General features: G+C 43.6%; 1 protein-coding gene across 1 annotated transcript in view; it reads left to right on the plus strand.

Moving 5' to 3' along the window:
• Positions 1–6,741, plus strand: part of dnah1 (dynein, axonemal, heavy chain 1) — a 66,800-nt gene extending 60,059 nt beyond the window's left edge. Inside the window, exons 72-77 of the mRNA XM_041225456.1 lie at positions 79–249; positions 670–800; positions 3,862–4,006; positions 4,645–4,851; positions 5,182–5,416; positions 6,008–6,741. Coding sequence (XP_041081390.1) covers positions 79–249; positions 670–800; positions 3,862–4,006; positions 4,645–4,851; positions 5,182–5,416; positions 6,008–6,129 — 1,011 coding nt within the window. The 3' untranslated portion in view covers positions 6,130–6,741. The remainder of the gene's footprint in view (positions 1–78; positions 250–669; positions 801–3,861; positions 4,007–4,644; positions 4,852–5,181; positions 5,417–6,007) is intronic.
• The last annotated feature ends 5,297 nt before the right edge of the window (positions 6,742–12,038 follow it).

Genomic DNA, 12,038 nt, shown 5'->3' on the forward strand with positions numbered 1-12,038 from the left:
TTTTAGACTTAAATGTTTTTTCCATTCCAAATTTTTTTTTGTGAGTTGAAATGTGGATTCCTCTCGCTTCTTTCACAGGGCTACTTGCAGTACATAAAGAGCCTGCCGATCAACGACACACCAGAGATATTCGGTCTCCATGACAACGCCAACATCACCTTTGCCCAGAACGAAACCTTTGCTCTGCTCAACGCAGTGGTCCAGCTGCAGCCCCGATCCTCAGCCAGTGGGGGGAGAGGCAGGGAGGAGGTACTGCACAAGAAAAAATACAAACCGTTCTAGACCCTGATATTGATGTGATGCAGCCATTTGAAATTTCTTCAGTTTGTATCAGATGTATTCAGTGTCATTCTTAATAAACTGTATTGTATAAAAATATCGGAGGCTGTGTCAGATACAAGCAGATTGTTACCTACTTAAGCTCAGAGCAGACAGTAAGCCCTACTCCTCTGATGGAGTGGATATGAAAGCAGTAACACAGGGTGTTCAGATATGGTCCAATGTATATACAATATGATATCTGTCTTATACAGGGAGGTTAATAAGACTCTGATTGCATAGCAGTTTCATCCATTCCAGGTTTTAATACCAGCTTGATATTTGTATGGGGTACAGATTAATCTATATAGACAAAGGTTTTTAAATCCTGTGAGTGTGTTTGCCTCTCAGATTGTGGAGGAAATCGTTGGTAACATTCTGGTGAAGATCCCAAAGCCCATCGATGTGCAGAATGTGATGGAGAAGTTTCCAGTCCTGTACGAAGAATCCATGAACACTGTGCTGCTGCAGGAGGTCATCAGGTAGGGACCTGCTCATCCTGACACGTTTAGAAATCACACCATCACACCGAGGTAGAGAGCTGCTCCAGCATCATCCTGACACGTTTAGAAATCACACCATCACACCGAGGTAGAGAGCTGCTCCAGCATCATCCTGACACGTTTAGAAATCACACCATCACACCGAGGTAGAGAGCTGCTCCAGCATCATCCTGACACGTTTAGAAATCACACCATCACACCGAGGTAGAGAGCTGCTCCAGCATCATCCTGACACGTTTAGAAATCACACCATCACACCGAGGTAGAGAGCTGCTCCAGCATCATCCTGACACGTTTAGAAATCACACCATCACACCGAGGTAGAGAGCTGCTCCAGCACTACCCTGACACGTTTAGAAATCACACCATCACACCGAGGTAGAGAGCTGCTCCAGCATCATCCTGACACGTTTAGAAATCACACCATCACACCGAGGTAGAGAGCTGCTCCAGCATCATCCTGACACGTTTAGAAATCACACCATCACACCGAGGTAGAGAGCTGCTCCAGCATCACCCTGACACGTTTAGAAATCACACCATCACAGCAAGGTAGAGAGCTGCTCCAGCATCACCCTGACACGTTTAGAAATCACACCATCACACCAAGGTAGAGAGCTGCTCCAGCATCACACTGACACGTTTAGAAATCACACCATCACACCGAGGTAGAGAGCTGCTCCAGCATCATCCTGACACGTTTAGAAATCACACCATCACAGCAAGGTAGAGACCTGCTCCAGCATCACACTGACACGTTTAGAAATCACACCATCACAGCATAGAGAGCTGCTCCAGCATCACACTGACACGTTTAGAAATCACACCATCACACCAAGGTAGAGAGCTGCTCCAGCATCACACTGACACGTTTAGAAATCACACCATCACACCAAGGTAGAGAGCTGCTCCAGCATCACACTGACACGTTTAGAAATCACACCATCACACCAAGGTAGAGAGCTGCTCCAGCATCACACTGACACGTTTAGAAATCACACCATCACACCAAGGTAGAGAGCTGCTCCAGCATCACACTGACACGTTTAGAAATCACACCATCACAGCAAGGTAGAGAGCTGCTCCAGCATCACACTGACACGTTTAGAAATCACACCATCACACCGAGGTAGAGAGCTGCTCCAGCATCACACTGACACGTTTAGAAATCACACCATCACACCAAGGTAGAGAGCTGCTCCAGCATCACCCTGACACGTTTAGAAATCACACCATCACACCGAGGTAGAGAGCTGCTCCAGCATCACCCTGACACGTTTAGAAATCACACCATCACAGCAAGGTAGAGAGCTGCTCCAGCATCACCCTGACACGTTTAGAAATCACACCATCACAGCAAGGTAGAGAGCTGCTCCAGCATCACACTGACACGTTTAGAAATCACACCATCACAGCAAGGTAGAGAGCTGCTCCAGCATCACCCTGACACGTTTAGAAATCACACCATCACAGCGAGGTAGAGAGCTGCTCCAGCATCACCCTGACACGTTTAGAAATCACACCATCACACCGAGGTAGAGAGCTGCTCCAGCATCACACTGACACGTTTAGAAATCACACCATCACAGCAAGGTAGAGAGCTGCTCCAGCATCACACTGACACGTTTAGAAATCACACCATCACAGCAAGGTAGAGAGCTGCTCCAGCATCACACTGACACGTTTAGAAATCACACCATCACAGCGAGGTAGAGAGCTGCTCCAGCATCACACTGACACGTTTAGAAATCACACCATCACAGCGAGGTAGAGAGCTGCTCCAGCATCACACTGACACGTTTAGAAATCACACCATCACAGCGAGGTAGAGAGCTGCTCCAGCATCACACTGACACGTTTAGAAATCACACCATCACAGCGAGGTAGAGAGCTGCTCCAGCATCACACTGACACGTTTAGAAATCACACCATCACAGCGAGGTAGAGAGCTGCTCCAGCATCACACTGACACGTTTAGAAATCACACCATCACACCGAGGTAGAGAGCTGCTCCAGCATCATCCTGACACGTTTAGAAATCACACCATCACAGCGAGGTAGAGAGCTGCTCCAGCATCACACTGACACGTTTAGAAATCACACCATCACACCAAGGTAGAGAGCTGCTCCAGCATCATCCTGACACGTTTAGAAATCACACCATCACAGCAAGGTAGAGAGCTGCTCCAGCATCATCCTGACACGTTTAGAAATCACACCATCACAGCAAGGTAGAGAGCTGCTCCAGCATCATCCTGACACGTTTAGAAATCACACCATCACACCAAGGTAGAGAGCTGCTCCAGCATCACACTGACACGTTTAGAAATCACACCATCACACCGAGGTAGAGAGCTGCTCCAGCATCATCCTGACACGTTTAGAAATCACACCATCACACCAAGGTAGAGAGCTGCTCCAGCATCACCCTGACACGTTTAGAAATCACACCATCACACCGAGGTAGAGAGCTGCTCCAGCATCACACTGACACGTTTAGAAATCACACCATCACACCGAGGTAGAGAGCTGCTCCAGCATCACCCTGACACGTTTAGAAATCACACCATCACAGCAAGGTAGAGAGCTGCTCCAGCATCACCCTGACACGTTTAGAAATCACACCATCACACCGAGGTAGAGAGCTGCTCCAGCATCACCCTGACATGTTTAGAAATCACACCATCACAGCAAGGTAGAGAGCTGCTCCAGCATCACACTGACACGTTTAGAAATCACACCATCACAGCAAGGTAGAGAGCTGCTCCAGCATCACCCTGACACGTTTAGAAATCACACCATCACAGCAAGGTAGAGAGCTGCTCCAGCATCATCCTGACACGTTTAGAAATCACACCATCACAGCAAGGTAGAGACCTGCTCCAGCATCATCCTGACACGTTTAGAAATCACACCATCACACCACAACTCTTTCAAATCTGTGGGTTTGGTTTTGGCTTCAGAGTGTTCCAGCAGAGGATAAAAGAAAAGCATGGATTAAAAGCTTAATAAATGGATTATTTTTTGTTCCTCTCCACAGGTATAACCGGCTGCTGAAGGTAATCTCCCAGAGTCTCAACGACCTGCTGAAAGCACTGAAGGGGTTGGTGGTGATGTCATCACAGCTGGAGCTGATGTCAAACAGCTTATTCAACAACGCTGTCCCGGCGCTGTGGCAAGCCAAGGTGAATAGGGGATTTGCATTAGATTTCTTATAGTTATCAGCAAAGAGAGCTAAAAAGGAAAACGTGCTGAGAATTTGGTTACACTGGTTCCCAACATCTATAAAAAACACATAAAACCAGATTAAAACGCTTTACTTCAGTACTTAAACAGTGACTGGTAAGACAAATCCAACAGTTGAATTTCTTTTGTTGTTTGTTTCTTTGGGTCTGAAGACCTCATGATTAGGCGTGTACAGATACAGTCGGACACTGTTTTTTATATTCAATATTTCTTCAGTCTTTCCCACATATGGTTAAATATTGTACACATAGTCTTTATACACAATATATATATATATATATATATATATATATATATAATATATATATTATAATACATTCACAGTACAATTTCGTAGAGACATTAACCTCTCTATAATTCAGTTTAAATGCCTTTAATAATTCAGTTTAAACATCTCTATAATCCAGTTTAAACACCTTTAATAATTCAATTTAAACGTCTCTATAATCCAGTTTAAACACCTTTAATAATTCAGTTTAAACATCTCTATAATCCAGTTTAAACGTCCATATACTCCAGTTTAAACGTTCTGGAATGAAATGTGTACTGCCCCCCCTGGCACTGCTCTGTGCTGCAGGCGTACCCTTCTCTGAAGCCTCTGGCGTCCTGGGTGACGGACCTGCTCCAGCGATTGCAGTCCCTGCTGACCTGGATCAGGGAGGGCATCCCGCCTGTATTCTGGATCAGCGGCTTTTTCTTTCCGCAAGCCTTCCTCACCGGCACGCTCCAGAACTTTGCCAGGAAGTCCGTCATCTCCATCGACACCATCGGCTTCGATTTCCAGGTAACTGGGAGAGTTTTCTTAATTTAGAGTCTTTGTTTCTTTTTTTTTTTTTTTTTTCATCGCTTGTGACGGAGTCCGTGGGTACGTATGTTTGAAACTACAGGCCCAGGACGTTGACTGAGGGTAGGTGAGTGGATGGAATGGGTTACCTAGCTTTGCTGTTGATTCTAAATCAATGGGATCCTTTAAGATTTGACAGAGTTTTGAGATCAACCAGCTACCAGAGACTGGACCAGCACCGTTGGGCCGAATGGCCTCCTCTCAGGTTGGTGACTTCTCTTCTGCTCTTGTGCAGGACTAGGTGAAGTGTTTCTGTGCCCTTGCTTTCAGGTTATGAAGGAGTCACTGAGCCAGCTGACAAAGCGTCCTGAATCAGGGTGCTATATCCACGGCCTGTTCATGGAGGGGGCTCGCTGGGATCCCGGCTCCTTCCAGCTGGCGGAGTCCAGACCCAAGGAGCTCTACACCGAGATGGCGGTGATCTGGCTGATCCCGGTGCCCAACAGGAAGGCACCCACCTCGGGGGTTTACATCTGCCCCATCTACAAGACCCTCACTCGAGCAGGTACTGAGCAACAACCCCTTAGACAAGAATACCATAGCAAAAGCATTGCAAAGAGGGACGTAACACAGGGGAAGCATGGTCCAGCATAGCACAAGCATTGCAAAGAGGGACGTAGCACAGGGAAAGCATCGTACAGCATAGCACAAGCATTGCTAAGAGGGACGTAGCACAGTGAAAGCATGGTACAGCATAGGCAAGCATTGTAAAGCACAGAAAGGTATGGTAAAGCATATTCCAATAAAACATGGCAAAGTATGACAAATGCACAGTACAACATGGGAACGTGGCAAAGTATGACAAATGCATAGTACAACCATGGGAAAAGCATAGGGGATAAACTGACAAATGTACCATTGTGATGGGTTTGGACACTCCACCTAGTGACATACTGTTAAAGTCAGCATTGCATTGAAACCCTTTATAACAGTAAACCATAGTAAGTTTGCATGGTCACTTTGCAGTTTGCTGGTACCCTGCTTTTCCTTGTTAGAGATGTCCTCTTCTGCAGCTTCACTTGACCCTTCTATACACAGTACTCACAGACAGAGAATGAGAGAACTCTCCTGTTAATTCATGTGTATTCTGTTGCAGGGACTCTTTCAACGACTGGTCATTCCACTAACTATGTCATTGCCGTGGAGCTGCCAACCGAGCAATCTCAGCGGCACTGGATCAAGCGTGGAGTGGCTCTTATTTGTGCCCTCGACTACTAACACAAACAAACCAACACAGAACCCGTCCATTACAGCCCAGTGCTGCTCTAGCCTATAATGTTGATTTTCTAATAAGAATGTACAAATGCACTGGTTTGACTGTATTGTTTTGTTCATGTGCGCTGTGTTTTGTTGTGCGAGTGTGTTTGTCTAGGTGCTGGGCGGTAAGCATGCTCCATGCTGAAGCTAGCTGTTTGTTGCAGTGCTCTGTGAAGGGTCACCTTTTCCTTCAGGGATCGGATTTCACAGCAGCTTGGCAGCCTGTGCTGTGGCAGCTGATCATAAAGGAGTTATTTTTAACCCTGCACATCCTGATGATTTTCTGTGATGGCACTTCATTGCGTTACACAAAACGATACTGCACAAGGAGATCGAAACGTACAGAAAAAAGCTCCGAAACACACGCTCACCGGGAATGTAGCCAACAAAAAGAAAAAGCAATAATATTGAAATATTTACGCCATACATGTTTAAAATCATCTAGGGCTATTAAAAGCTATTCTGTTTGCCAAATCTGTATAATTATTTATTCAAAGAAAATTCTACTTTACATGAGTTAATAATATTCTCATAGCATCCGACATTGATAAAAAAGCTGCAAGTTTTATTTTATCAACTGTATTGCTGTTGTTTTTTTCTGAATTGCCAAAGCCTTATAAACCTACTTGAATGATATTGCCTACAACACATATATATAATATAATCTAGATATATATATCTATATATTATATATATCTATATATATATTATATATCTATATCATATATATATATATATATATATATATATAGATATATATATTTATATGATATATATATATATATATATATTATATAAATAATTGAACAAGAAATTGCACATGCTTTTCAGAAAATGGTTTGTTTTTGTTCTTATTCTTTTTTATAATCTGAACAATAGCTTGATAAGATTTAACACTTAACACACACCAGCATGTGGGGTATGAGGATTCCCAAGAACAGTGGAACAGAGGAGGTGCTTGCATGTGCTGTACACCACCTCTAATATCTTGCAATCGCTTCTGCTTGCATGCAGCCCAGGGAAACAATATTGAGGGGGCAGTACGTGTGGGCATCGCTGTGTTTTGTGTGTTTGGTCGCTCAGCTGGTAGATGTGTTAGTGTCCTCGGCTCATAGCTGAGATTGCAACACCATTAGGTAATGGAAGTCCATACCGCTGCAGTGATGCCAGGAGTAACTGGAGAACACTGCCTCTCGCTAGCTGCTCCTGTTTGTTTTTCAAGGGGTGTTTCTGGTCTCAGCAAGCCTGAAATAAATGAATCTCTCCCAGATCTGAATTATATCTTCAGCCATACAATTAGGAGGGATCCTGTTTCTAGCCAGGGGATGCATCTGATGAAAATGCAATTATTCGATCCCTCTATATTACTATATATATATATATATATATATATATATATATATATATATAATATATATAGTATATATATATATCAATATATATTCAGGTGAGAGAAGATTCACAGTACATTACATTCAAATTGACTACAGGAAATCAATTAGTTCTGCAAAATGTAACAGACTGGGCTGCACAAGAATAAAGCACACCAGCCTGCTTTGCTAAGCTGCCTGTCTGAGACACAGCGATTGGAAGGAAACACGGATCCAAAGGAAATTCATTTATCATGCATGAAGAGTACGTCCTGTAGTATGAGAGAGATGTGGAATTGAGTACTGTGGACTGTAGTATGAGAGAGATGTGGAATTGTGTACTGTGGACTGTAGTATGAGAGAGATGTGGAATTGAGTACTGTGGACTGTAGTATGAGAGAGATGTGGAATTGAGTACTGTGGACTGTAGTATGAGAGAGATGTGGAATTGAGTACTGTGGACTGTAGTATGAGAGAGATGTGGAATTGAGTACTGTGGACTGTAGTATGAGAGAGATGTGGAATTGTGTACTGTGGACTGTAGTATGAGAGAGATGTGGAATTGAGTACTGTGGACTGTAGTATGAGAGAGATGTGGAATTGTGTACTGTGGACTGTAGTATGAGAGAGATGTGGAATTGTGTACTGTGGACTGTAGTATGAGAGAGATGTGGAATTGAGTACTGTGGACTGTAGTATGAGAGAGATGTGGAATTGAGTACTGTGGACTGTAGTATGAGAGAGATGTGGAATTGAGTACTGTGGACTGTAGTATGAGAGAGATGTGGAATTGAGTACTGTGGACTGTAGTATGAGAGAGATGTGGAATTGAGTACTGTGGACTGTAGTATGAGAGAGATGTGGAATTGAGTACTGTGGACTGTAGTATGAGAGAGATGTGGAATTGAGTACTGTGGACTGTAGTATGAGAGAGATGTGGAATTGAGTACTGTGGACTGTAGTATGAGAGAGATGTGGAATTGTGTACTGTGGACTGTAGTATGAGAGAGATGTGGAATTGAGTACTGTGGACTGTAGTATGAGAGAGATGTGGAATTGAGTACTGTGGACTGTAGTATGAGAGAGATGTGGAATTGAGTACTGTGGACTGTAGTATGAGAGAGATGTGGAATTGTGTACTGTGGACTGTAGTATGAGAGAGATGTGGAATTGAGTACTGTGGACTGTAGTATGAGAGAGATGTGGAATTGAGTACTGTGGACTGTAGTATGAGAGAGATGTGGAATTGAGTACTGTGGACTGTAGTATGAGAGAGATGTGGAATTGAGTACTGTGGACTGTAGTATGAGAGAGATGTGGAATTGAGTACTGTGGACTGTAGTATGAGAGAGATGTGGAATTGTGTACTGTGGACTGTAGTATGAGAGAGATGTGGAATTGAGTACTGTGGACTGTAGTATGAGAGAGATGTGGAATTGTGTACTGTGGACTGTAGTATGAGAGAGATGTGGAATTGAGTACTGTGGACTGTAGTATGAGAGAGATGTGGAATTGAGTACTGTGGACTGTAGTATGAGAGAGATGTGGAATTGAGTACTGTGGACTGTAGTATGAGAGAGATGTGGAATTGAGTACTGTGGACTGTAGTATGAGAGAGATGTGGAATTGAGTACTGTGGACTGTAGTATGAGAGAGATGTGGAATTGAGTACTGTGGACTGTAGTATGAGAGAGATGTGGAATTGAGTACTGTGGACTGTAGTATGAGAGAGATGTGGAATTGAGTACTGTGGACTGTAGTATGAGAGAGATGTGGAATTGAGTACTGTGGACTGTAGTATGAGAGAGATGTGGAATTGAGTACTGTGGACTGTAGTATGAGAGAGATGTGGAATTGAGTACTGTGGACTGTAGTATGAGAGAGATGTGGAATTGAGTACTGTGGACTGTAGTATGAGAGAGATGTGGAATTGAGTACTGTGGACTGTAGTATGAGAGAGATGTGGAATTGTGTACTGTGGACTGTAGTATGAGAGAGATGTGGAATTGAGTACTGTGGACTGTAGTATGAGAGAGATGTGGAATTGTGTACTGTGGACTGTAGTATGAGAGAGATGTGGAATTGAGTACTGTGGACTGTAGTATGAGAGAGATGTGGAATTGAGTACTGTGGACTGTAGTATGAGAGAGATGTGGAATTGAGTACTGTGGACTGTAGTATGAGAGAGATGTGGAATTGAGTACTGTGGACTGTAGTATGAGAGAGATGTGGAATTGTGTACTGTGGACTGTAGTATGAGAGAGATGTGGAATTGAGTACTGTGGACTGTAGTATGAGAGAGATGTGGAATTGTGTACTGTGGACTGTAGTATGAGAGAGATGTGGAATTGTGTACTGTGGACTGTAGTATGAGAGAGATGTGGAATTGAGTACTGTGGACTGTAGTATGAGAGAGATGTGGAATTGTGTACTGTGGACTGTAGTATGAGAGAGATGTGGAATTGTGTACTGTGGACTGTAGTATGAGAGAGATGTGGAATTGAGTACTGTGGACTGTAGTATGAGAGAGATGTGGAATTGAGTACTGTGGACTGTAGTATGAGAGAGATGTGGAATTGAGTACTGTGGACTGTAGTATGAGAGAGATGTGGAATTGAGTACTGTGGACTGTAGTATGAGAGAGATGTGGAATTGAGTACTGTGGACTGTAGTATGAGAGAGATGTGGAATTGAGTACTGTGGACTGTAGTATGAGAGAGATGTGGAATTGAGTACTGTGGACTGTAGTATGAGAGAGATGTGGAATTGAGTACTGTGGACTGTAGTATGAGAGAGATGTGGAATTGAGTACTGTGGACTGTAGTATGAGAGAGATGTGGAATTGAGTACTGTGGACTGTAGTATGAGAGAGATGTGGAATTGAGTACTGTGGACTGTAGTATGAGAGAGATGTGGGATTGTGTACTGTGGACTGTAGTATGAGAGAGATGTGGAATTGAGTACTGTGGACTGTAGTATGAGAGAGATGTGGAATTGTGTACTGTGGACTGTAGTATGAGAGAGATGTGGAATTGAGTAGTGTGGACTGTAGTATGAGAGAGATGTGGGATTGTGTACTGTGGACTGTAGTATGAGAGGGATGTGGAATTGAGTACTGTGGACTGTAGTATGAGAGAGATGTGGAATTGAGTACTGTGGACTGTAGTATGAGAGAGATGTGGAATTGAGTACTGTGGACTGTAGTATGAGAGAGATGTGGAATTGAGTACTGTGGACTGTAGTATGAGAGAGATGTGGAATTGTGTACTGTGGACTGTAGTATGAGAGAGATGTGGAATTGTGTACTGTGGACTGTAGTATGAGAGAGATGTGGAATTGAGTACTGTGGACTGTAGTATGAGAGAGATGTGGAATTGTGTACTGTGGACTGTAGTATGAGAGAGATGTGGAATTGTGTACTGTGGACTGTAGTATGAGAGAGATGTGGAATTGTGTACTGTGGACTGTAGTATGAGAGAGATGTGGAATTGAGTACTGTGGACTGTAGTATGAGAGAGATGTGGAATTGAGTACTGTGGACTGTAGTATGAGAGAGATGTGGAATTGTGTACTGTGGACTGTAGTATGAGAGAGATGTGGAATTGAGTACTGTGGACTGTAGTATGAGAGAGATGTGGAATTGTGTACTGTGGACTGTAGTATGAGAGAGATGTGGAATTGTGTACTGTGGACTGTAGTATGAGAGAGATGTGGAATTGAGTACTGTGGACTGTAGTATGAGAGAGATGTGGAATTGTGTACTGTGGACTGTAGTATGAGAGAGATGTGGAATTGTGTACTGTGGACTGTAGTATGAGAGAGATGTGGAATTGTGTACTGTGGACTGTAGTATGAGAGAGATGTGGAATTGAGTACTGTGGACTGTAGTATGAGAGAGATGTGGAATTGAGTACTGTGGACTGTAGTATGAGAGAGATGTGGAATTGAGTACTGTGGACTGTAGTATGAGAGAGATGTGGAATTGAGTACTGTGGACTGTAGTATGAGAGAGATGTGGAATTGAGTACTGTGGACTGTAGTATGAGAGAGATGTGGAATTGAGTACTGTGGACTGTAATATGAGAGAGATGTGGAATTGAGTACTGTGGAGTGTAGTATGAGAGAGATGTGGAATTGAATACTGTGGACTGTAGTATGAGAGAGATGTGGAATTGTGTACTGTGGACTGTAGTATGAGAGAGATGTGGAATTGTGTACTGTGGACTGTAGTATGAGAGAGATGTGGAATTGTGTACTGTGGACTGTAGTATGAGAGAGATGTGGAATTGTGTACTGTGGACTGTAGTATGAGAGAGATGTGGAATTGTGTACTGTGGACTGTAGTTACTGCACAATGTAACCATGGCAGGGCTTTATGAACCAACGATCACACACTCCTCAAGAGAGCAGAGCCACTGCACCCAGCTCACTTGCATGAGCAGTTACAGAGCTCCCAGCCTCGCTGCTCACCTGACAGGGATCACACACTCCTCAAGAGAG

This window comes from Polyodon spathula, chromosome 23 (genome assembly GCF_017654505.1).
Source record: "Polyodon spathula isolate WHYD16114869_AA chromosome 23, ASM1765450v1, whole genome shotgun sequence".
NCBI lineage: Eukaryota > Metazoa > Chordata > Actinopteri > Acipenseriformes > Polyodontidae > Polyodon > Polyodon spathula.